Below are 26,946 nucleotides of genomic sequence, written 5' to 3' on the forward strand. Positions count from 1 at the left end.
GGAGAGAAGGAGATGGCAGCAGGGGTGTGTGTGTGTGAGAGAGAAATGGGGGTCAGGGGTGGGGGAGAGCTCTGGGTAGGAGAGGCTGTCAGAGCCAGGCTTAGAGCCCCGCCTCCTACCCTTCCCTGCTAGAGCAGCCTATGCAGGGGGAAGCTGGCCTGGGAGGGAAGGGGCTTACCCAGTCCAGTCCCTGAGACCCAGTCGAGGGTTTCTCAGGAACAGTACGGGGATCGCTGGGGCCTATGCACAGATGCAGGGAGCAGAACAGGAAGGGCTGGCATGGCTCAGAGCCACAAAGCAGCGGGTGGAACAGCTGCACCTGGACTCATGTCCTGGTGCTGGAATAGATCTGCTGCCAAGAGGGAGCTGGTGGGGGCAAGCAGGGGCTGTAGGTCAAGAGTGAAGGGCAGTGGAGGGGGACAGGACTGTGAATTGAAAGTAAGGGGCAAGGGCAGGGGCTTGGCACCAGCATATCAGTGCTGCTCAGGACCGCACATCCTGGTGAGTGAAGGGGGCATGGGCAACACTGATTTTTCTATGATCAAAAAAATCAGAAGCAAACCTCAAAAGTGTATAGATATTTAGAATTTGTTTATTATGATGATGGAAGCACTTGTAGGCTTCCAAATTGCTTTAAAATTGTAAATATATCAAAATATTGCCCAACTGATCTCTCTCTATATAGTAGCATTTCATTTTAATCATGGAAGAACGTGGATTTGGGGTATTTTTATGAGAGAATCTGTTTTTTTTTTTTATCAGAGGATTTGCAGTTTTTAAACAGGGAACACCAGGATCTCTGCTGCTGAGACAAGTGGTGAGACCCAGGCAAAGGAGCCTGCCCAGGGCCAGCACTGAGGACCCAGCTGGAGGGCAGATGAGGCAGCTAACCTAGTCATTTGGGGCCAGGAGGACATGCTTTGACAGTTTAAAGTGGGCCACCACAATGAGCACATCTAGGTAATAGCTGCCCAGATGGCAGGGTAAGGGCACCAGAAGACATGACAGCAGTTCTGCACGAAGGCCAACTGTACAGCCACAGCTCACTGGCAGCTGGCGCAGAGGTGCAGGAGGCTCTCTCTGCTTCAGTGCCCATACCACAGCTCAAGTGGCCATGTAGTTCCCATCTGGGTCTGGCTGGAAGACAGCTATGGGGCTGTTGCAGGTGGCAGCAGGTCACAGCCAGGCATCAGCCCCCACTGCCATACTGCTGCAGTGGGTAGAGGGTGCAGGGGCCACTCTAGATTAGGGCTGCTTCAGCAGTCCATCTGGCACAAGGGGCTAGTGTCCTCAGATACCAACTGGCTGGGCCTCACAAGCTCCTGGGGGCAAGTAGTCCTGATATGTTCAAAGGGCAGCTATTTATACCTCTGGGGTGAGCACAGGTGCTAGCCCCAGTCTCTAGCTCCCCCTGGCTGAAGATCTGGGAGGAGCTGGGCAGTGTCAGTTTGCCCCAAGTGGCACAATTTGCCTGGCTGCTATTTGCCCCAATTGGCACAAACTTGTGCTGCTGCTATTTGAGCTGATGCAAGTGCATGTGCCTGCCTGTGTGGACATGCCCAAAGCGTTCTAAAGTCAAACTCCACTGTTTCTGCTGGTGACCGAGACTTAGGCTTTAACTGGTGAGTGCAAATTCCTTCAGTCTTTGGGTTATGGCTCAGGGCTGAGAATCCAGGATTAAATGCCTCATCTGATTCTGTGCTGGTATGCTTTTTCTGTTAGACCCTGCTGGTCCAATATAGCAGCTTTAAGGGTCTTATGATCCCAGGATGAAGCATTCCCAAGGCTCTGATAGGCCTACTGAGCTTGCAGTTAAGACGCTTCTATTTTGATGCCCCCCCCCAGAGTTCCTGCCAGCCACCCACTCAAGAGTCTGTAAGAAAGCCTCTGAGTCATCTGCTGGCCCCTTCTTTCTGAGTACTCCACCCTTCCCCGTCTGGGAATGGGGTCACCCAACCTGTGTGAGACTCTTGCCATGCTCCAACAGATGCTGCATAAACTATAGCTGCTCTTGCTGTTCCTCCTGCTTTAGCTGTAACTGCTGGTGCAAGCCTTCTGACCATTTTAACAGAGGTTCTGACTCTGTGGTGCTGTGCAATTTTAGGCAGCCCATATTCTCGCCCACATGTAAATGGTTTGCTTGCCTAGCTTCCCTATTATGGCATGTCAGCTCTTTAGTCAGGTTTGCAGACAGTTGATATTACATGGAAACTTGTCCCCACAGTAAAAGGAACGACAAAACAAGCAAACATGAAAACAGCAAACAAACAAAACCAAAACCTGTAGTCTTTCTATGGACCCTAGGAGGAGTGACACAGGCTGTGTGCTTCTCCCTAAGCACCACTCTTCTTCTCTTCTTCCACTGATCCTCTACTCCTGGAGCTCTTAATTCTCTCTAGCAGCTGGTTCCCATCCTCCCAACCAGGCAGACTGCTGAAGTCCCCCAAAGTCTGAGGACTTCCTTATACATAGATTGCATTTGGACAAATACCCATTGTTTCAATTGAATGTCTTTATAAATACATCAAATGAACTTCGGGGGAAAATGGAATATAGTGTGTACTCTAGCTGTTCATATATATGGAAGAACACTTCTGTCCATGAAGTGATGTTTGCTATAACAACAGCAACATGTTTAGGAACAACATAGTAGCAGGATATTGATATGTTGCTACTAACATATGTCTACTGTAATATGGAAAGAACAGCAAGCAGTTGCACTTACTAGCAGTCCTGACAGCTTTAGGCTGCTTTGCTTTTCTGTGTGTAGGTTCCCAGAGAGATCTTATATTGCTGCTGTGCTTATGTTGATGTTGGGGGAGGGAATTATGTGAAGAAACGTGTCTCCTCCTTCCCTTTTTATATTGTTTCAGATGATCTGGAGCACCAACTGGTTTGGCATTTGTGTTCACATTCACAGAACAGTTTATCATTATGATTATCATTATTTAGATCCTAGTCAATCCAAATATATAGATTGCTTGTAATTTTTATCTCACTTAAACTGGATCTGGTTTCACTGTAAAAGCTAATGTGGGTGGGTATTCCAAGTGTCTGGGTAGACTTTTTGAATGGAACCTAGGGGAAAGTTCCAGGAAGATTTTGGATAATTTTTTTCTGAGACTGAAGCCCAGTCCAGCAATAGAAGTAATTGTAACAGGAGTGTCGCTTTCGGAGCCCCGCTGGGCAAGCGGCTCTGGTCTCCTGTAGTGGGATGACTGCCCGCCCAACCTCTCCTGCCACGTCTTGATCTTGTTCATAATTGATGAAGGATTTAAAGTAGCGGGAAGCTGCCCAATCTTGTGCGCCCCGATGACGGGGCGCCATCTGCGGCTCCTTTCCTGCCCCTACACCGCAGCCCAAGCCTCGCAGATGGTTCTGGTATGCTCTCGCTAGGGCCATAGTACCAGGTCCCGGCCCTTTGCTTGCCTTCGGGGCTCCTCGACGCCCCTTCTCACTCTTGGGGCCCCTCACTGCCCCCTCGCTCTGCTCCTCACTGCCCCTTACCACCTGGGCTCTTCGCCACCTCCTAATTCAGGGGCTCCTCACCACCCCCCCCCGTCGGGGCTCTTCGCTGCCCCCTAACTCTGGGTTTCCTCGTGCCCCCTAGTCGGGGCTCACTACCGCCCCCTAACTCAGGGGCTGGGCCAACGTGCCCCCCACACAAAGCTGTGCCCTCTTGGGCACCATTTGCTGTGCCCTCTGGGCACCAGGAACCCCCAGATTACTGGGGAGTTCCCGTGAGGCCTCCTCGCACCCCTACAGCCTCACCCGGTCCTCCAGTATAACCATAAGCAAACCAAGGACTCAGCCCGCCGGCTACAACATAACCCAAAAAGCCTACTGGCTTATAACCTGAGCTCATAAACCCTGCTCTGCTTCACGTGAGCTCTACCGGAGCTCTGTCAGAGTTCCCTTGCCCCTGCATCGTTGCAGCCCGTCTGGGTGGTCAGGCTCTGGCCATGGCCCCGGGCTGCTCAGCTCACCCACAGAGCTCCTGCTCCTGTGGCTGCCGGAGGGGAACTGAACTCCTGGGCTTAAGAAGGGCTAAGCTCCGCCCCTTCCTGGCTCCAGGCTTCCCCGGTCGCCCTAGCAACCCGCACCTGCACAGCCTTAGAGACTGGCAGTTGTGCTTCCCCTTTTCCGCCGCTAGGAGCCTCTCCTGAGCTTTTTCTCCTCTCAGTCGCAGGACACCTGAGAGCCCTGCAACGGTAATGAATAACACTTCCCAGTTGCTTTGGAAAAATATTATCTAAATAAAACAAGTTTGTTGAAAATGAGTAAGTACTCACTCCAGCACTATTTCTTGGGAGCATAACAGTAGAGTGAAGAACGGGGACATGTACCAGTGCAGGAACTGAAGGAGGAGATACTAAGCTAATCACAGTGTGTGTGTTCTTATGGGTTCCATTAATATAATACATGCAGGCGTGTGTTATGTATCTTTGAGGGCCAGCGTCATACACTTATACGGTCAGTGATGTTATTGGCTCTGGTTCTTATATAACAGTATTACCTGAATTCTTCCTATGCTAGCGGGCATTTTTCAGGACATAAGCATGTGGTCCCTATTAGCATGTAGTCTTCAGTCCCTATTAGCATGTGGTCTGTGACACTGAAATAAATTATAAGGCAATCAATTTCTAAACCCCAGGATGAGGAAGGGGTGACCCGCAACTAACATGGACAAAACCAATCCAGTATCCTTTTTGACATGGTAACTGTTTTAGTAGATGAGGGGAATGCAGTGGACTTTATGTAAATTGAGTGTAGTACAGCTTTTGGTACAGTGCAACCTGGCATTTTTATAAATATATTGGAGGAAAGGGTTGGAATGTAAGCCATATGACATTGAACAGGGTTATGATCATTTTCAGTTAAAAACCTGTCATGAAGAGAACAATTGTTTTCCTTTGGCATAAAAGACAAGACACAAAACAACAGATTTAAACTGCAGCAAAACAGATTTAGATTAAATCTCAGAAGAAAACCTTCCTAGATGTCCTAACAATAGGACAGTGGAACAAGTCACCCCAGGAAACTGTAGAAACTGATTCAAGAAGAGCCTGGATAAGCATTTGTCTGGGCTAATTTAGGAATAGTGCATCCTGCTTTTTTGCAGGGGTTTCAGGTAGATCACCCTTAAAGTTTAACCCTATGATTCTGTAATTCTAACACCATCATTTTCTTTGAGTAAGTTTAAGGTACTCTAGTAACATGCTCAGTTTCTGTCTTGTGTTAAGGATGGGCAGAAAGAAGCTTTTGCATACAATTAGTAATTTGTGATCATGTTAATACTGTAAAATCTACTGTACCTCAGTCAATGAATCTTAGGTAGAGTAAACTAGGGTGTAAGGTATTGATATTGTTTATAGCAATGGCTATTCTGTTTTGAGAACCATGCTGGCTCTCTTCTATCTGTCCAGGTGCTGCAATATCGGAACTGGTGTCGGGAGTTGAAACAGCAGTTGGAAATGGGAGGGGTGAGTTATACAGGTGTCTAACTGGTATGAACCCAAAATAACAAAGACTGAAGGACATATGTTTTTGCTGACACTAGAAATATTTAAAAACACTTAAAATATTTTGGATCTTTCCAGTTTCTTCTCCCATTCCCACCAGAGCAGCTCGTACTCCTTGCAGTGCAAGCATCAAAAAAGCTTCCTTTTAAAACCCTTTTTGTGTTTATGGAGGAATGTTTGAATAATGTTTGTTGTTGGTCCCCTACGTTCTAGGCTCTTTAGCTGTCTCAGCCATGTCCAAATAAGTCAGTCACAAACTAGCATCTTTGAGGGGTATGGTATTTGGATGTTCAACATACAGCATATTCTGGCTATGTTTCCTTCTGTTCAGTGGCTAATGGAATCAGATGGCAAGGAGCAGAAGAGTGCTTCATCCTGGGCTCCAAGCCTAAACGAGCCCTCCTTCCCAAAAGTACTTTGTCAGGTGTAGACTAATTAGCTGTTATTAATCATACCAGGACTTCAAAACTGTAAACAACAGTTAGTCTAAAAATAGCCCAAGACAGATGGCATCCTCGTTTTTTTCAGTTACTGAAACCATGGGTTACTAAATCATAGAAACCACCTGTTTGGCTAGGAGAGCACAGGGAAATAGTTTGCATCTGGACAAAAGGGAAAAACAGGAATGCAAAAGCACTGGATTAAATACTCTGTCTTTCTCTTTAAGGGGCCTCTTACACACAGGTGGGAGGCCAAAGAAGAGGACAGCCTGGAGAAGGCACTGGTCCAGCTGGAGGAGGAGCAGCAGAGGTAAAAGGAGAAACAAGTTTACTTTGTTCCCTGTGAGTTCTCAGGATATCCCAGAATGGTATGGTGGAATCCCAGCAATGCTAAACACGTGCTATGAGTGGAACATTTGAGTAGCTCACCCTGAAAGGAGAAAGATTATTGTGAATCTCTTCTGTGGTGCTGTCTAAGAATAGCACAGTCTGTAGGTGGACAACATCAAAGGAATAACAGGAGACAGCTCAGGCTGCAAATCAAGCTTGATATCTTGAATACTTCATAGAGTTGGCATGGTTTCTGTTCATCAGGCTTTAATAATGTGTCCAATGCTTCATTTTCCCGTGCTTCATAGTGGTGTGTTTGGCAGTGTGACCACCATTTGTCTCACTGTTCTTTTTTTATCCTGTTTCTCTCTCCAAGATAAATTTCTCTTTTGTTTTAAAATATATTCTATTTTTGTGTGTGCTGTGCTATGTATGTTATTTATTAGGGCATTTGGGGAAAGTTACGTGGCACTTAGAGCACAATGATCATCAGGGATCCTGGTTTTCTGTGATTTAAAAAAATCCCCAATTTTCAGATTAAAAAAGGAACCCAAACACATTTTTCCGTGATTAAAATGAAACGCCATTTATATATATATATATATAAATAGTGTTTCATATTAATCACGGAAAAATGTGGATTTTGAGTTACTTTTTTAAATCGGAAAATTAGGGATTTTTTTTAAATGGGAGAAAACTAGGATCTCTGATAAGATTTGCGGTATATTGTAGATCCTATGAAAGTTTGTTCACAGCCTCAAATTGGCTTCCAAAAAGCAGTCTTCTATGTAAAAGTTCTTTACCTTTGCTATTGGCCACTCATTTGGGTCAGAGAAGTTTAATTCTTGACTACAGTCTTCATCCTGCTATGGAGAATGACAATGGTGTAAGATGAAGGCAGGGATGTAGGTTAGGTAGAGTGATAGAGTTTAACAAAGGAAAAGAAGCTTGAACGTCATGCAGAAGACGGGTTACACACTTGAAAAGAAGTCTAGTCAGAGCAGTGAAACAGAAAAATGACCTTGGTAGTTGGCATGTGTAACAACTGGAAAATGAAGATGGTGTTCAAGGAAGAAGATAAATGGAGATAAACTTCATGTTAAATTGTTTGACAGCTAGGAAAAAAAGGAAGGGATGAATTGTTAAATGGGGAAAGTGAAAGCAAAATTTGGCTAAGGTCTTGAGAACGTAAGAACTGACCTTTAGTGGGTCAGACTGGTCCATCTTGCCCAGTATCCTGTCTCACACAGTAATGGAGAGTGATAGCTGAAAAGGAAAATGAATAGGGTATAACCAGGGTTTATCCTATGTTCCTGTCTTGCAGTCCCCAGCATTTACAATCTAGAAAGTTCTGATTCAGATCCCTAACTCCCTACTAATGCATCTTTCCTCCAAGAATTTGTCCAATCCCTTTTTGAATCTGGTTAAACTACATTTTGTAGCAATGAGTTCTGTACTTTAATTACGTGTGAAAGAGCACTTTCTTTGGTTAGTTTTAAACTTGCTACCTATTCATTTCATTTTATGACCCCCTAGTTTTTGTATTGTGAGAGAATAAATAATAAATTGCTATTTAATTTCTCTGATCCATTTAATATTTTATAAATTCTTATTATGTCCCCTCTCGAGCATCTCTTTTCTAAACTGAATATGCGTAGCCTCTTTAGTCTCTTCTCATATGGAAACCCCTCCATACCACTAATTATCTTTGTTGCCCTTCTCTGTACCTTCTCTACTTCTTCTATATCCTTTTTGTGATGTGGGGACCTAAACTGAGCACAGTATTCAAGGTGTGGATGTATCATGGATATATAAAGGGGCATTGTGATAGTTTCTGTCTCGTTTAAAAGTCACTTCTTAATAACCCCTCACATGTTGAGCAAGGAAAGAGGAGTCAGCAGTGACATCGATGTCTGAAGAAGTCCTGGAAGGCAGTCGTACTACCTCAAGGAGAGGAGAATCGTCTTTGGGAGATTTGGAAAGTCCAGCCATTTGGTTGTGGCTAGGGGTATCCCAATGGTGTAGCCCCTGGCATTCCACTCTTTGGTTCCAGTGTGATTTCTGAGAGCAGCTGGTTACACTCATCACTATTCTTCCCCCTCCCAAGATGTGAGAATCTGGCGGAAACGAACGTTCTGCTGAGGGAACATTTGGACAAGGCAAATGAGGTGAATGCAGCCCTAAGAGAAGATGTCAGAAAGCTGACAGCCGATTGGACAAGGGCCCAGGATGAGTTGGAGCTCAAGAAGAGTGAATGGCACGCTGAACGTGAGGTAGGGCATGCTGGGAAGCAGCAAACGAGATGCAAAGCAGAGAGTGCAAAACTATGATAAATTCTCTCCTTCCTCCAGGGTTCTTTGCAAAAGTCATTGCCATGGTGGGCGTGTACCTGCATTGGCTGGCAGAGTGGGAGGTGGGGAGATCAGATTGTATTGGTGAATGATACTTATGAGTTGATAATGTGCTTCTGCTGCAAACGCTGGAAGCCAAATGCTGATGAGCAAATCATGTGTACTGGCACATCATGGTGTGATTATTTTGTTATTACTCTCTGCAGTGTGTGTTTACACAGAAGTTTTCATATGCTGTTAGTTGTACTCAGGTGACCAACCACAGGAAGGATACTCTGTCTAGGTGTCCATTCAGTCCTTGACCTCTCTGCTAATGTTACTATCAAAGGAGATCTTTGCAGTCCGGGTGGTGACTTTATCTGGGGTGAAGGTAAATGGGAAGTCAGTATGACAAGCCTGAACTGGCATTTGCTTTTGTCTCTACTTATTTAGATCTTTGAGGGCTACTTGCAGGGTGAACACAACCGTCTCCTTAGTCTATGGCGGCAGGTGGTGACCTTCCGTCGTTACTTCCTGGAGATGAAGACTGCAACTGACAGGTGAGTGAGATGGGGCCATGGAGCTATTGAGAAATGAAAGATTCCCCTTATCAGAGATGTGGGTTTTCGGGAAAATTTCCAATGCCCTAAATAGAGCATGATCTGATTTAGCATGTTTATATGACTTATATTTAGTAAACAAAACTAAAAAAGTACCCCATGTTAATTTTATGTCCCAATAGCCACAAGTATTTGAACTGAAATATTTGATTAGGAAAAATAATAAATACAGCATACTTAATGTGGTTTAAATGTTATATTCAAACAAATTCAAAGCTTTATATGGAAAGAAATTATTGTTATTGGAATACTTGTAAAAATGTAAAGACAATACACAATAGCATGTACTTCCCTTGCATTGTTTGTTTAAATTTAAGGAAAAAAACAAAGGCACTGAAAACTGTTGACACACTAGTTTTAGCACACCCAAAGAACTGTGCATGATATCTACTTCAGCAGAGTTTAACTCTCTTCCATTGAGGTCTGTGACAGGGGGCAGCTCTCGGGGCCAGGCCTCATGTGAGACCACCCACCTGTCTTTATGGGGCAGTCTGCCCAGCGTCACTTGCCACAACTTTGCTGTTCCCATAAACTGGTGGAAAATGTGGGAGACTACCCATCAACTGTCCCAGTGTCAGGGGGCACTATCTGCAGCTCTGAACCTCCCCTACACTGCAGCCCATGCCTCACAGATGGCATCCACGCATTGTAACTGTATCCTGGCCCCTAACTCTGGCCTCTCACACACACTCGGGGCTCTTAGCTTCTGGGCTTCTTTCCTCTTCACTAGGCTCCATGTCCCTCGCACACTGTAGGTTTCTTGCTTCTCGCTAGGCTCCACGCACCTTGCTAGGCTCCATGCGCCTTCCCAAACTCTGGGCTCCTTTCTCCTTGTTTGCTCCGGGCACCTTGCTCCACTCTGGACCCCCTTTGGTCCTGCCAGCCTCCTTGCCAGGTTACCTACTAGATGTGGGGGCTGGGGTTAAGGCACTCCTTCCCGCCTTTCACTGGGGTGGTAACTGGCCTGGCATTTCCTGGGGGCTCCTGTGCTGCCAGGAGCCCCACCAGGCCTCCCTTCCCCAGCAGGGTGCAGTTTTAGGTCATGCCCAGGACCAGGAGCCTCCAAATCATCTCCACAAGGTCCTGCCCTTACCTCCAAGATGTTTCATACAGCCTTTAAACCAGTCAATGTTTCTGCTTGCTGCCAGTAGGAAACTGCTGTGTTTATACAGGCAGCCAGTGTTTTAAAATGGCTGTTGCAATCAAGCACCTGCTGGCTGCTTGACTCAGCCCTTAAAGTGGCAGGCACAGCAAGTGCATTGCCACAAGGTCATTGTGGCACCTCCAGTTTCACTGTCACTACCTGTAGAGTCACTTGCACTACTTATTAGTTCCATTTCAGAATCAGATTGAGGCAAATCTGATTCAGAACTACTTGAACCACATTCTCTTTCGCTAAAAGATGGTTTCACCAATGAGTCTATGGGCAAAGGCAACTTATCATCACACTGCATCTTCTTCATTAATTGTGCTTCTGACTGATTCTCCAGGACAAGCAATTTTGAGAAAGAAACAAGCTTAGCGGTGCATTCATTTTTTAGTCTATTCCTCTTTTTTGTCTTGACTGAGCTGAAAGCCTTCCAGTTCCGTTCACAAGAAGTTGCTGTTGGTGAAATGCTTAGGATACTTAGAGCGATCGTGGACAACGGTTAGTACAGTATCCATTCCACCATGTGAGAGGAGATGTATTCTCTGCTGCCTGCCAAATGATGTCTTTGCTCCAAAATTTTTTTTCTGCACGGTACTCAGTAATGTCTGTCATCAGCTATGTGGTTAGTGTTGGGGATGTTCTTAGCTACTTCCATAATTGTATCAAGAGCAGTAGATAATTCGTCTTCTGATAAATGTTGTCCTCTCTGTTGAGGATCCAAAAGGTTTGCTGCCAGATGAACTTGGATGAGAGCAAAACTCAGATCTTTAGTAAACATTTGTTTTACTACTACTTTTTTGGGTAGAGGTGAAGAAAGGAAAAGCTCAATTAGATATTCATTCAGTTGTCTGAATATCTCTGGAATATTTGAAAGGCTTGTGTATCTCCTTCAAGTTTCTTGATAGCCACTGAAATTGGTAGTAGCAAATTGAGTGCTCCTTGAACTCAAACCCAGAACAATCACTGTTGAGAATCTGTTTCCGAATGTTCACAGGAATAATCTGAGATACTGTGTCATCTGTTGAAGCACACTGCAAACAGTCCTTTGTGCGCAGCAAACTATGTAAACACTTCATAGCCAAGCCCCGTCTAGTTTCTCCTGGCAATAAAAATGCACTTTCTTTCCCCTGCTTCTCCTTCTGTAATTTCTTCAGAGTATGATTAGCAACATGATGATTGTTGAATACCTCCACAATCACTTTGCAGTTTGCCAATATTGTCTTCATTGTATTTGCCAATTAAGTGAATTTGAAACACAGACGTTTCAAAATGTAACCTCTTCTGGAACTTGCTGCAGAGTTCCCAGCTTGTCACTGTTTTCAGAATGGGAGTGGGGAAAGGGAGAGGAGGGAATTCAGTCTGGGTTCTTTTCAGCCCCCCCTGAAGCGTGAGGCGAGTATATTGGAGCCCCTCTGAGGTGGGGGGGGCTCCAATTCACCCACCCCACCCTTCAGCAGCAGGTGGGGAACCCCAAGATCAAGCTCCTTCTACTCCCTTTCCCCCTTCCCATTCTGAAAACAGACAGCTCTGGCACAAAGCCTGATCATTGCTATGGGAACCTGGCTGCAGGCTCCCAGCCCGCAGCTAGATTCCATTCCCCCCTGGAACCAACAGTAAACTTCTGTTTGGTTTGGGATACTGATGTAACTCAGAACACTTTGCAGAAAACGTTTTGAGTTATAGCTGGGTGCTGCACTTCTGTCTGCACCCATAACACCCTTTCTCAGGTCCAGGAAAGCAGCAGATATTGCTTATATGCAATCCAAGGTAGAACAATTACTTTTCCTTAGCCCTATTAAATGAAAATTTTCACTTAAGACAGAAAGTGGGCAGCAAAGCTGTAGCACAAAGAGAAAGTTTTTGGCATAGTTATAAACCAAGAAAAACCAATCGAAATAGAAGCATCTCATTTGTTAAAGTATAGGACATTTCAAAGGGAAGAAGGTCGCTGTTCCCTGGGCCATCTTGGCTATAACAGCACTAACATCACTACTATTATTGGTTCTCAACTGTGGATTGTAATGATCATATTGTGGATTTGCAGATGAGCGTTCTGTTGAGCAACACATTAGTTCTACTATTTTGTCCTCCCTCAGAGATTTGTCAGAGCTGAAGGCAGAGCAGATGAAGCTTTCTGGATCTATACTTGTTAACTGCCTCCAGCTAAATTCTGGTGCACAACTCTGGGAGTCTAGCACTTTGGGAAGACCTGCCTTGAAAGACCACATACAACAGAATCATGCTAGGTCTCAGGAGGTAGAAAAGGAAATAAATTGGAAAGACCAAGAAGCAATATCCTTGAAAGTCAAAGGGGACATTGAAAAGGAGGAGCTTCAAGAAAGGTAAATTAGTTTTTAAAAAGTACACCAGCTTTTGGGGGATTGTTTCTCACTGTGTATGGCACATTTCTTCACAGTAAAACTGCATTCACCTTCAAAGCACAGTATTTTGTACAGGCTTTGTTTTTCAAAATGTCTGGTACTATAAGAAAACAGAGGAAGAGAGGAGCCTGAATGTAAAGAAAGGAGAATTTCTGGGAGAAATTAATGGGGTCTTATAGTGTAATAAAAAGGTATGCAGCCTTGTGGTGAGTACAGTTGGGTTTGTAGTTGGAGAGAAATGCTGAGCAGTTCAGAGAAGAAGGATTTGTTTGACAGGTGGTGTAGTTGGGAGGGATGTTAGACAAGCTTTTGGGGCACCAAGTGCTCTTCCTTAGGTCATGAGAGAGAGTATTTTGTGCCCAAAAGCTTGTCTAACATCTCCCAACTATTGCTGGTCTACTAATATATATTACCAAACAAATCTTGCTGCTTCTAAACTCCCTGAGCCATTATGAATATAGCAACACTATTATAACAAAGCAGTTCAGAAACAGGTTCTGATTGCTACTTGGCCTATGCATTGCTGTGGTAAACAAAACTGCCACAAAAAGTAGAGAGATATCCCAGAGTGTGGGCATTGCATGTAGCCTTCAGAAGTCCTGTGACAGCTCTACATTATCCCCCATGTTAAGAACAGGTGCAAGGGACATTTTGGGAACAGGAGAGGTCTCTCCCTACCATACTAGTTACAGTGATTCTGAGTTGACACAGCCTGTAAACACCCCTTATGATCTTCTTTAAGCTACTGTATCAGCCTAAAAAGGAGATCAGAATCCTGAGAGCCAAAAGGTGGCTGAAAGCCTCCTTTGCACTGAGCCGTATCTCCTGTGCCTCATGAAGGTGCTGTACAGATTTGAACCTTAATTCCTGAGCATCTGATGGCATGCTAAGATTTTGGAATTCTTCCAAAATTGTTTGGACTTTCTCTTCTTAGGGTGTTGGAGCTTTCAGCCCTTCTTCTACAGTCCCAGAAGCAGAATAAGGAGAAGGAAAAGACCATGAAGACACTTAGCAACACCGTGGAGATTCTGGTGCGTGAAAACTGCTGTCTGAGAAAGCAGCTCAATGTTCATAGGTTAGATTTGATCTGTTTGTTCTCCAGGTCTCACCACAAAAAACGTGCAGCTTTCTCTGTATAGATATTCTTCTACACTGTAAGGAAACAGTAGACACCTTGCCAAAATATTTGTTGTGTGGTTAGCAACTTTGGTCCCAATTCATGTCAAATAGTGATAGGAGAGCTGTATAGATCACTGATGCCAGCATCATGGACTGTGTAACACAATATATTTTGTCTTAGGCATTTATGATTAGGAACTTACCCAAATTGAGGAGGCAGAAGGCCAATTTCTTAGGCAGGTTGCAGGGCTGGCCAGCATTTTTACAGGTTTATTGTGGCAGGGCCCCTTCCCACACCTGATTAGCCAAGGGACTCTGGCAGTTCCACCCCTTCCCACAGGTTGGCAGATCTCCCAAAACCACGGCTTAATTACCCTGATAAACCTGCAGAAGCCATTAATGGAAACATTATTAAGCAATCTACTCATTAAACTCTGAACTGAAATGTCTTATGAAATTAGGTCTATACAGAACATGAACTGTAACTAATACCATGACTATACTTTATTAAATGGCATTGTAAAAAGGAGTTTACTCAATGTTAACCTTGAGATAGGCAATTCATGCTATCTGTTAAATGCTGTCATGCAGCATCCACAGGCAATTGCTGCTGACATTCTCTGTCTCTGTAGGGTGAACACTTGTCTGTACACGGAGATGGTATGCTTAGCATCCACTGAATTATAGAATCATAAAAAATTAGGGTTGGAAGGGACCTCAGGAGATCATCTAGTTCAGTCCCCTGCTCAAAGCAGGACCATCGCCAACTAAATTATTCCAGCCAGGGCTTTGTAGAGCAGGGCCTTAAAAATCTCCAAAGATGGAGATTCCACCACCTCTTTGCATAATCTGTTTCAGTGTTTCACCACCCTCGTAGTGAGAGTGTTTTCCCTAATATCCAACCTAAACCTCCCTTGCTGCAATTTAGGACCATTGCTCCTTGTTTTGGCATCTGTCACCACTGAGGACAGTCTAGCTCCATCCTCTTGGAACCACCCATCAGGTAGTTAAAGGTTTCTATCAAATCCCCTCTTAGTCTTCTCGTCTTCAATTTAAATAAGCCCAGTTCCATCAGCCTCTCCTTGTAAGTCGTGCCCCAGCCCTTGAACCATTTTCATTGTTCTCCGCTGTACTCTGTCCAACTTGTCCACATCCTTTTTATAGTGGAGGGCAGAAAACTGGACACAGTACTCCAGATGTGGCCTCACCAGAGCAAAATAGAGCGGAATAATTACTTCCCTTGATCTGCTGGCAACACTCCTGCTAATGCAGTCCAGTATGCAGTTAGCCTTCTTGGTAACAAGGGCACACTGCTAACTCATATCCAGCTTATTGTCAACTGTAACCTCTAGGACTGAGTTTGTTGAAGTGCTGAGGCAGTTTTGCCAGGGCGTACAGTTGTGGAAACAGGTCGCAGAGTCCCAAAACACAGGCACAAGCATCCGGCACTCTTTGACAAAGTTCACATAAGTGATGTGTTCCTTGTCACACTCTTTCTGCCATCCAGGGATTAATTTCAGTAGCTGAGGGTCACAATTCAGAACAAGGACCTGGTTGGGGTCCAAAATATGAACAGGACTAAGGAAAGGAGGCAGCCAGTTGTCTGAACCAAGGTGGCAGAGACTGTGGCACTGGGCTTTCTAGACCCACTGATACTCAGCCCCTCTCAGTCTGTCACCACTCATCAGGTCTCTCTCTTGTCTCTGCTCTAAGTCTCTGGACCCTGCGGGCTCCTCCTGCGCTTTTGAGTCCCTGGCATTCTGTGCTTTCATGACCCTATTTGGCCCCCACTCCCAGTCCCTCTATTTGCATTCTGTGGGTCCATCTTCTCAGGCTCTGCCATAGATCTTTCACCTTCAGCCTCTCTCCAGCAGTTCTCTGAAGTCCCCATACTCTCTTCTGGGCCTTAACATTCACCCTATAGGTCTCCCTTTAACTTCCAGCCTTTGTTATCCTTGACAGACCCTTTATAACTGATGGCAATGCCATAACCGTATCCTTCCTGGGCTGCAGGCTTCCCAATCCATGTTCATCAATGGCCCTTTCTGGCCTCTCTTTATATGAGCAACCAATCCAGCAAAGCTCTGACTCTTCTTGAACAGTAAAGCTACTGCCTCTGTGGCCTGTTCTACATTCTCTATGGCAAACCCTGTTTTTGGGTTTTCTTTTTCATAACAACTAGATGCATCAACAAACCACAATCTTTCAGGAACCTTATCAGTCCTCAAAAGAACTTCCAAACCATGTATCTGCAAATGCAGACAACATTTTAGTATAAGACCCATTTTTCCTGTTGTTGGGTATATCTCCTTCTGCTCAAAACAACTTCTAAGGGGAAAAAACCCCCCACACCCTTTGTTTACACGGCTGCACTTTAAAATCTGTAAACACTTTGCTACTTTAACAATCTGTTAACACTTTCCTTTCTATGATATCCACAATACTCTTGGGGGGGAAGTGGGGAAAGGGGAGCAAAGACATCCCTCGCCCCTATTACTACTGCATATATCCTCTGACAAACAGCATTTACCAAACCTGAGAGTGTATACATTTACAATTCCAGCAGCCTCTTTGCCTTGCAATTCCAGTTCACAAGCACATATTAGCACAGTGGACCTAAGCAACAAAAAGAATGTGTAGGTGTCCAGTAATATTACTCATTTCCTCTATGTCCCCTCCTGATTTTGACACGCTAGGATGATTAGCCACTGCCGCATGTTGACAAGCCTGAGGGGCTGGAAACCCCTATGCCAGGGACAGAGGGGCAACGAGAGAATGCCAGAGGGGCTGGTGAACAGTTCAGGGAGTGCCGAGACTGCAGGTGCAGTGGCCAGTTCAGGGAGTGCCTGGACTGCAGGTGCAGTGGCCAGAGATGCAGAACGGGAGCCGGCACTGCCGGTGCGATTTTTAAGCACGCTATCAGTGCAGCTAGGACGGCACGGGAACCTGACATCATCAGCTGGAGCTGGGAAGTGGCTACAAGAGGCAGGATGGCAAAACAGCAACGCAGCAGCTGCAGGCTCCCGGCCAGCAAATCTGGGGTGTAACATCCCGGAGATGCCAAGGGGATGCCTGGGGGAGGCGCTACCACTATCGGGAAAGACGCCATCGACCAGGGAGACAGGAGGTGCCAAGGATCTGAGGTCCTAGCAATCCACAGGGTGTGAGTGGGAGGAAAAGCACAGCCTCCCTGTTTTCTGCTTTATTTTTGTGGCCTCATTTTTGTTCACTATTTTGGGAGATGTTATTTTGCTACCATTGCCAGGGCCAGGAGACCAGGAGCTCCTGGAGACCCTAGGGCAAAGGACCAAACTTGAACAGGGTCAAATTGCCTGTCCAACCAAGGGAAGCAGTCCCTTCCCTTGGTTGGCTGGACTGTGTTCTTGAGGCCAACTCAAATTGTGAGTGATGTTTGGATTTCTGTTTAAATTTCATGTACAGAGCAGGGGCATGAAGTAACCATGTGGCTGCGCAGCTAGCCAACCAGCCCTACCAGGGAAAGCAGTCAACCTGGCCAGGATAAAAGGGATGGACCTGATGGGATAGGAACCCAGGCCATCAACCACGTGGCCAGGCACCAACAGGTTGGTGCATGGATGAGGTGTAGGGGAGTGTTGGGTAGTCGCTGGATATGGTTGCGTGACTTTAAGTCCAGTTGACATTCACTGGTCTTCTCTAGAGCGTTGTGACCCTCTGGTCAGTCTGGTTCATGCTCTTACCCTGCCTCTCTATTTCTTCCTGCCATGACTTTGCTGTTTCTAGGTTGTAAATGAAAGGGAGGGGTGATGACTTCCCCACCCCAACCACGACTGACCGCTGGTTCACACTCCCTGAGTTCCCGGTCGGTAAAGTAAAAAGAAGTGGAGAGGAAAATAGAAGGTCCACAAGAAAAAGGAAGATTTATTTGAACACGTTGAATTCCCTCCCCAGTAGTCAGGGACAGGACAATTTCCCTGTGTCTTGCCTGCCGTCTCTTTTGACTCCCCTGTGCCTACCAGTAAGCAGAGAGAGGTTGTTTTCCTTTCTTTGATAGCTGCAGTGCCCGCCTTAATTGGCCACCTGCAGCAGCTAATTGAGGCATCCAAAAAAAAGTAAGCTGAGAGAGAGAGAGAGAAAGAACCTCTCTCTCTCCCCCCCTCTGGCTTTGCCCGTTTCTTCCCGGGCACCTGGCTTTCGGTGATACCAACAAGCTGGATTCCTCTTTTATTTTTTCCTCATTCTGTTTTTTTTCTCTTGATCACTGCCGCGCCCAGCTTAATTGATGGTCTGTGATGGTTAAATTAGTGCTTGTCAACAAAACCACAGCGAGGTGATGGGGAAAGTCCGTTCCTCCTCCTTTGTTTTCTCTTTTTTTTTTTCCTTTAGTGAGGGCTCCTCCAAGCCTCCAAGACCCAGTCAGTCTCCTGTCCCACTCCTAGGGACTTCAATCTTGGGCTGGGTATCGCTGGCATCCTACCTGCCCACTGCCCTCCTCCTTCACCTCCTCCACCCCGGATATTGCATTCACCGTGGATCCCTGCCAATCCGCCTCACCTGGCAAGGTGGGAAAACAGGTCTGGGGCAGACCAGGAGCTCCCGCAGTAGCGTAGAAGTGGTATTCTGGCCAGACCTATGCTTGTGGCTAGGGGAGTACCCCAGGTGAGTATTCCCCAGTCCCTCACAGGGAGGTGGAGCCGTAAGAGACGTCTGTATGGAGCACACCTAAGTGAGCCTGTATCACGGGAGCCTTCCACATCTACTTCTAACACCAAGATATGATGGGTGAGCAGCAGGAGTTTCTCTTAAGAGGAAGCATCTGGCAGACAGTAGTGCCAAAGGTCACCAGGGCCAAAGTTTGGGTCGCCAGGCCCCAAGCCACCTGGAACAGTTGCTCAGGCTTAGGTGGGCACAGCCATCTTCACAAATCAAATTTTAGTGGCGCTATCTGGATCTTTCCTTGCCTTCCTTTAACCATGTCCAAGCTCCCTGAAATGGTGTTGCCTGTCTAACATCCTGGCTTGCCATAGCCTGCACCTGTAACTTCCGATTTATAGTCTCCAGAGCGCACACACACCACTTCTCCTGTCACCACAACCTTCTACCACATCTATGCTACTTCAGTAGACAATGCTGTATATGCCATTATCAATCCCTGTAAAACAGCTCTTTCCTTAAGCTCTGCTCCTGTCACCAACACAGCCCACAACTGTTTCAGCTTTTCACAAAGTATTCCAGAAGTACCAAGAAACAAGTGACCATGTCTTCACTCTTCAAAAGGCACAGGTCAGTTTTATCCTGGCTTCCCATCGTTAGCACAATAGGAGGTCCCTTACTTAACCCAGGTGGACTTCAACTTGTACCTTTCCTCAAACTACAGACTTCAGGTACTCTCTCAGATCAGGTTGTGACCCTGTCTACCTCAAAGTTGCTGCTCCTGCCACCAACACAGCAGTACTCCTGTACACTATTCTGCCTAACCTGGACAAACAACCTTTAGTCAGCAATGCAACAAACTGACCTCCTGCATGGGATTCTGACACAGACATAGTTACCTAGGCCATACAGTTTCATCTTACACACAGGTCTCCACCTGCAATCCTACAGCCTCAGCTTACTATGAGTCTTGACTGACCCCTCTAAAGAGACTCACTCTGCATCAACAAATTCTGTGATTGGTCACATTACTGCCCTTGAGTCCCAGTCCCAGAGTGCTGACAGACCTGGTCCCAGCAGAGTTGCCAATTGTTGCTACTGGATTTATGATCTAGTCCTGATATCTTGTTCTGGGCAGACCCAAACCCTCAGGCCAACTACAACTTCTTTCAATCAATAATAGCAGTGATAGCAGATAAGAGTAATGCAGGCAAAGCAAACAAAATAACCCTCCCAGTTCTACTTATCTACCAGTCCCAGGAATTTGTAGAGGGACAATAAGCTTAGCCAGTATGCAAGCACCACCCTGTGGTTTTTGCTTGAATGTCAGATGTCAGCAGTCTTGGAGGTTGAGGGCTGATACCCACTCACACCAACGGGGTGGGAGAGATAGATCGGTGGTGCACACTTTGCCCATGGTGGCCTCAGGATCCCATTCCCCCCTTCCCCCCCCCACCAGCTGCTCTGAAAATCCCTCCTTTTGTATTCTTTTCTTCTTGAAGACTCTTTGTTTCCAGGTACCTTTGATTTGTCTCCCTGTGGTTGTCATATTGTCCATATTCAGTCCTCTCAGCATATCCTTTTGTTTCTCAAATATATCACATGCATATATCTTAATTTGGGCATCCCTGGCCTCCTAATTTGGTCATTCCACCAAAACTGGAAATCCCAGGGGCTTTGCAGCTGGTCACTGACCTAATGCTAATCTTTGTTATGGAACACTGCATGTTTTCAATTTCCCAGGATGTTTGTCTGATAGCTTTGGACACAGTGTCTACCTTGAAGGTTGAGAACATGAAACTTTGTCACAAACAGACATTTAGAAAGCAATTAACCCTTGCTATTTCCCTGGACCATTGTTTTAATACAATAGTTACCCTACCTACAAGCCAATTCCTAAAAGCAAATTTCTAAATATCATTTTTCCTGTTAGTGACAGGTCATACCTATAATACTGGTTCAGCCTCACAGTTATTGCCTGGAACTGTCCCTTTTCACTATGACAGCTTGACAGTTCTTGTGATGCCACGTCTTCAACCCAGCTTATAAAATCCATCAGCTTGTGTGCGTGGTAAATCACAGCCAGCCGGCCTTCAAACCATGTTAGAAATTCCATGAAATGGGTGGCATTTTCTACCTTAAAACTTCACTTGATCTTGAACCTCCTGTTCTAAGAGATTGCAAAGCCTGAGCATGCATTGTGTGCCAGGTGTGATTTCCCCTCTTTGCTCACAAACTGCTGATAGTACTGTATGTGCTTAGTGTGGTGGTAGACCATGTTGAACTGTGAATTTCACCTTGTGAGCACAAGTTCTGGTGTCAGCAACACAGCTGCATGCGAGTCCTCACTCTGACGGGCAAGGGACTCCCTGTAACCAGAACTTACAGCCTGGACAGTGCTTGAAGGCTTTGTTGAAGGAGGACACCAAGCTGTCCAGATGAGGGAGCTGCACAAGATGTCACTTACTAAAGACCGAATGTATGCATTGCAGGAGATATGAACTTCATTGGGCAGCATTCCTTGGAGCACATCAGAGAAAGTCTTGCACAAGTACATGGCATTGCCAGAGAAAAATGCTGAGAGCTCATTAAATTCTAAGCCATAGTTGACAATTGCCTTCACTACAGTCTGAGCCATGGTAGAAAAATTGACAGATATGAGGTGGACCTGTTTTTCAGGCTCTGCTTGAAAAACAGGCAGGTCTGTCCAGCTCCCAGGTACAAATAAAATGTGCAGCACATGGTTATCCTGAGGGTGGCTTCATCAGCCACAATGGAGAAGTATTTATACAATGCCAATGCAGACTTTGTGGACTGTACATGTGAAGCAGTCACTGCAGGGAGGGGAGATAGTCTTGGCGAAGGTTGTCTACAAATGGAAAACTGCCAGCATTTGGCATGTTTTAAGTTCAGGTAGTCCCCTAAGGTGATCAAGTTTCTCCAGCAAGATGTTTTTCACTGCAAAAGCCTCCACAAGGAAAAATGCTGCCATTAGCCTTCCCAAGCTGCTTTCAATAGTCCTTTTAAAGATCCAGAACATGGTCGCTTGTTTGTTGGTCTCACCTTCGGCCTTGTCAGCAGCCTTTTGCTTTAAATGCACCTTGGTCATGTTAGACAAGTGTCTGACCCCATGTCCGGATGAGCATCCAGACCCCAGGTAGGGCCTCAGCAGCCTGTCCTGGGGGCCTCCCATGGCTGCAGAAGCAGTGATTCTGCTGCTCAGAGCCTGACCAGCAGCTCCAGTGCAGCTTTGGCAAGCCCAGCTTCTGCTTTTGAGTGGTGTGTGCTGCCTATAGATGCGCTGCTCCGTTCTTTTTTCCTACAGGTTTTTTTGACCCTGGATATCCAGAGGTCAAAAAAAAAAAAATGTGAAAAAAAAAAAAGGTGGAGCAGCACATGTACAGGCAGCATACAGCACTCAGAAATGGAACTGGGCTGGCTGGAGTTGTGCTGTAGCTGCCGGCCAGGCTCTGAGCAGCAGAATCGCTGCTTCTGCAGCCCTGGGCAGTCCCCAGGACCCCAGATAAGGTTGCTGGGGCCAGCGTAGTGCTGGCTCCAGCCTTCTTCACCCCACCTGAGGTAACTTGGCATGTGCACATGGCACAAGCGTTCCCCAGGGAGAAATAGGGACGGTGCAAGGTGCACTGCTGCTAGTTGTCCCCAGGGAACCAAACATCCACACTTGTCTGGATGTGCCCTAAGTGTTGAGCTATACTGGTTTTCCTTGATACATCCAGAGTTGCATTGCAGGTGGTACAGAGCAGTCTGCCTCCATCTGCATGCAAGGTCCCTGCAGGATACTGCCTTATATGGTCCAGAGCTGAAACATATTTGGCCTTTTTGCAGGATTTTTTCTTACTGTTCATCCCTGATCAGTCCTCCTTAAGCTGCAGCAGCATGCCTCTGGCTGCTTAAAGATGGCACCAAAATCCTCTTACTTTGCCAACCTTCCCCCTTTCCCAGTGTTTCATGACTGCAGGGCTTCCCACCCTTTTCTGTGCTTGCTGGTAAGTGGTTTTTTTCCCTGCAGCAAGTCCACCAAAATCACAGAGCCCACCGTTTTTTTGTGGAAAATGCCAGATTTCGCATTTTCTGTAAAAAACATGAAATAGCAATTTTGTTAAGTCTATTGATGATCAAGTTGAATCCAGTTAGCTTTATCAAAGAAGGCAAAGATTGAATAGGCCATGGAATGTTAAGACATCTCTATCAATTGTCTATACAGATCTGAGGCACAGTGGCATGGTAGTGCTAGGAAAGATGGTCATGTAAGAAAGAATGTCTAGTTCATCCCTCTTCACTGCTCTGTATTCTGTTCCCAGGAGAGTACTCAGTTGGAGATAGAGTATGAGGCTTCACAGATAAAAAATGCTAAAGAAGAAAACCTTTCCCTTCAACAGATGATAAAAGATTTAACTCAGGTAAGTAAAATGTTGAAACAGTATTCTCATTCTTCTATTAGTATTTTGTGGCAGTACACCTTTGGGTGCCTGCCACTTTAAGGGCAGAGGCAGGCAGCTACCAGGGGCCAGATGAGGGCAGCCATTTTGGAATACTAGACATATAAAGGCTTCAGTTAGCTCCTGCCAGCCCAAGCAGAAACATCACCTGGCTGAGCGGCATAGAACATCTAGAGGTAAGAGCAGGATGACCTAAAACTGCATCTTGCTGGGGAAGGGTGGCCTGGTAGGGCTCCTAGTGGCATGGGAGCCCCCAGGAAATGCCAGGCCAGTTACCTCCCCAGTGAAAGATGGGTAGGAGCACCTTAAACCCAGCTTCCACCATCTGGTGGGTAATTCTGAGAGCTGGGGGAGTAGTGGGGGCCAGGTATGCCCACGTGTAGGCACCTGAGTCCAGCAGGGATGCAGATCCCGGAGATCCCAGAGTGGGTAGTGTATAGGGCATTGGGAGGCCTGCACAGAGTAAGGGCTGAAGTGGGAGCATGTGAGGGGACTGAGCAGGGCTGAAGTGGGAGTAGGCCTGAAGGACAGTCCCAGGGGCACACTGAGTAGGGCCAAATGGGAGTAAGCCTGAAGGTCAGTGTAAGGGCCAGCCGGATGAGAAGTTGGTTGCAAACATGAGACAGTGCCTCCATGGTGGGGCATAGTATAGACTTGCCCAGTGAGAGGCAGAATTAGCCCAGGGTTTGGCACAAGGCCAGACCATGTGGAGCAGGGGAACTTGTGGGAATGGGAGGACTGTGTGGCAAGGCCAGTATGTGAGTAGTGAAGCCTGATGGCACAAGAGAGGCCACTCATGGAGGAGCAAGGGCATTGGAGTATGGCCCAGTAATGGGCGGTATGCCAGAGGCAGGAAGTCAGCAGGGATCATAGGATCCCAGCAAGATAAACGTCCAAATGTCTCTTGAAGGCGTTCAAAGTAGGTGCTTGAACCACGTCTGGCAGCAGTCTATTCCAAACCTTGGGGGCTCGGACAGTAAAGTTCTTCCTTATGTTCAGCCTGAAATGGTCATGGAGTAGTTTGTGACCATTCAACCTTGTCATCCTTTGGGGTGCTCTGCTGAACAGATGTTCCCACAGGTCCTGGTGAGCACCCCTCATAAACTTATAGGTGGCCACCAGATCACCCCTGAGCTTGTGCTTTTCCAGGCTAAAGAGTCCCATGGCTCTCAGTCTCTCATCATAAGGTCTATTTTCCTGACCTTTGATCATGCGTGTGGCTCTCCTCTGCACTCTCTCAAGCTTCTCCACATCTTTTTTGAATTGTGGAACCCAAAACTGGATGCAGTACTCCAGCTGCGGCCTCACCAAGGCTGAGTACAATGGGAGAATGGTGTCCTGGGATTTACTTGAGAAGCATCTATGGATGCAAGCCAGCGTTTTGCTTGCTTTATTACCTGAAGCATCACGCTGAAAGCTCACGTTCATCTTGTGGTCAATCATGACCCCCACGTCCCTTTCGTCTGTAGTGCTAGCCACTGTAGCACTGCCGAGCCTATATGCATGCTGCAGGTTTTTCTTCCTAAGGTGGCGAACCTTGCATTTTTTGATGTTAAACACCATCAGGTTCTCATCCACCCATTTTCTGAGCCTGTCCAGGTCAGCCTGGATCACCCTCCTGTCCTCAGGTGTGGACGCTTTACCCCAGAGTTTGGTGTTGTTGGCAAACTTGGCCAGTCCACTTCTGATACCAATGTCCACATCATTAAATGAAGATATTACATAGTGTAGGCCCCAGGACAGAGCTTTGATGGACCCCACTGGTCACAGGGCACCATGAACGATTGACTTTCATCAACCACCACCCTCTGGGTCCTGACAGACCCAATTCCCCAGCCCGTGGATCATGGTGAGCCAGTTTTGCTAAGAAGTGATTATGGGATACCAGATTGAAGGCTTTTTTTGAAGTCAAGATATATGACATCAATCTCTTCTCTCTTATCCAGGTGATAGGTCACCTGGTCGTAAAAGGAAATGAGAATGGTCGAGCAAGACCTACCTGCAACAAACCCGTGCTGGCTATCCCTCAGGATATTGCCACCATCCAGTCTGTTGAGAATGATCTCTTTGATAATCTTTTCTAAGACCTTCCCCAGGATAGAGGTCAGGCTGATGGGACTGTAGTTTGCTGGATCCACTTTCCTCCCTTTCTTGAAGATAGGCACCACATTGGCCTTCTTCCAATCTTAGGGCACTTCACCAGAGCACCAGGAGTTCTCGAAGATCTGTGCCAGGGGCTGAGCTATGATGCTTGCCAGCTCCTTGAGTACCCTGGTGTGTAAACTGTCAAGGCAGCTTCTCAAGGTGTTCCTTCATGAGGTCAGCATTGATGGAGGGTAAGGAATCTCCCTCACCCGGGCCTCCCTGTCCCATAATGGGCAGGGGCATCCTGTGGAACTGGTGAAAGATCGACGCAAAAGTACCCATTTAGCAAGTTGGCTTTTTCCTGGGCGTTGGTTGTCAGTTGTCCTATCTGATTTAGCAGGGTCCAGTGTTGCCTTTGCTTTTCCTCTGGCTCCCCATATCTAAAAAAGGACTTTTTATTGTCCTTGATACTTGTAGCTAGTTGGAGTTCCGTCGCAGCCTTGGCTTTCCTGGTTCACTCCCTGCAGATCCGGACCAGTGCAGAATATTCCTCCTTGGAGATGGATCCCATCCTCCATCCTTTGTAGGTCTGTCTTTTTAGACATAGAAGGTCCACTAGTTCCCTGGTGTGCCAAGGGGGCTGCTGTGCCCTTTTGCTGCCTTTCCTCTGAAATGGAACAGACTTAGCTTGTGCATCCAGGATTACTCCTTTGAGGAGCAACCACTTGTCCTGAACTCCCCTCCCCTGTGGGCTGTGGCCCTTTAGGGCCTCAATGACAAGCCTCCTAAGCTTGTCAAAGTCAGCTTTCATGAAGTCAGGGACTTCTGTATTGGTGACTGACTTGCCAGCTTTACGGTAGATGGTGAAGGTGGTCAGCTCATGGTCACTGTCACCCAGCTTCCCTTTGGTTAGGTTGCTGATTAGGTCATCCCCTGTTGCCAGTACCAGGTCGAGCAGCACTTCACATCTCATCAGCCTGTAGACTTCTTGCATCAGATAGAGCTCATCTACCTATGAGAGAAAACTTTGCAACCACTCGGATTTGGCCGAGCGCTCTTCCCACAAGATGTCTGGGTAGTTGAAGTCTCCCATGACAACCATGCACCGGGAGCATGTGGCCTCAGCCAATTCCCTGGTGAACTCCCAGTCAAGCTCTTGATCCTGGGTGGGAGGTCTGTAGTAGACTCCCATCATTGTTTCCCCGTGCTGTGTTCCCCACAGATTTTAACCCAGAGGGTCTCCAGTCCACCCTGGATGCCAGTGCTAGCTTACAGGGACTCATAACTTTCCTTGACATAGAGATCTACACCCCCTCCCTTTTTTATCCACTTGATCGCTCCTGTACAGGGTATAGCTATCTATGCCTGTGGCCCAGCCCTTTTTGTTTATTGCATAGAGGAAGATTGTGTGCTTTCATTAACATCGGACTGGACCTATTATTAACATCGCGGTGGAGTAAGGCTGGGGCATGAGGGGAGGTTGGAGCCCCAGACTCTTATAATACAATTAAGAGTCTATCAGCTTCCAGACGAAGGACTTAGGGCTGCAATAAATGGGGCTGAACGCCTCCTAGTTATAATAACTAGAAAGCATAGAAGGCAAATTTCATCAGAAGACAGGCCTGAACTCTAAAAGAGGTTGATGACGAGGCCCACCCAGAGCATACAACCTAGAAAAGCTTTCAGGTACTACAGTACCCATCCTCAGAGATCTGTGGAAGGGTACTGTGGTCCTTGAAAGCTTGTCAAATCTATTCCAGCCATGCAGTTGGCCCAGTAAAAGATATCACCCACAACAGTCCTTGCCTATTGCACAATGGTATTTTGTTTGCATCAAGGTCTCAAACTATGGCTTAGATCCTGCCTAACTGATCTCA

General features: G+C 46.5%; 1 protein-coding gene across 7 annotated transcripts in view; it reads left to right on the plus strand.

Moving 5' to 3' along the window:
* CEP250 (centrosomal protein 250) overlaps positions 1 to 26,946 on the plus strand; it is a 125,308-nt gene that overhangs the window by 15,004 nt on the left and 83,358 nt on the right. For all 7 annotated transcript variants that reach the window (XM_090064153.1, XM_090064156.1, XM_090064157.1 and 4 more), the window contains 7 exons: positions 5,427 to 5,483; positions 6,190 to 6,272; positions 8,400 to 8,565; positions 9,076 to 9,182; positions 12,489 to 12,734; positions 13,708 to 13,804; positions 22,847 to 22,945. In XM_090064153.1, the coding sequence (XP_089920279.1) occupies positions 5,427 to 5,483; positions 6,190 to 6,272; positions 8,400 to 8,565; positions 9,076 to 9,182; positions 12,489 to 12,734; positions 13,708 to 13,804; positions 22,847 to 22,945 (855 nt within the window). The remainder of the gene's footprint in view (positions 1 to 5,426; positions 5,484 to 6,189; positions 6,273 to 8,399; positions 8,566 to 9,075; positions 9,183 to 12,488; positions 12,735 to 13,707; positions 13,805 to 22,846; positions 22,946 to 26,946) is intronic.

This window comes from Crocodylus siamensis, chromosome 10 (assembly GCF_052110815.1).
Source record: "Crocodylus siamensis isolate JL-2025a chromosome 10, ASM5211081v1, whole genome shotgun sequence".
Lineage (NCBI taxonomy): Eukaryota > Metazoa > Chordata > Crocodylia > Crocodylidae > Crocodylus > Crocodylus siamensis.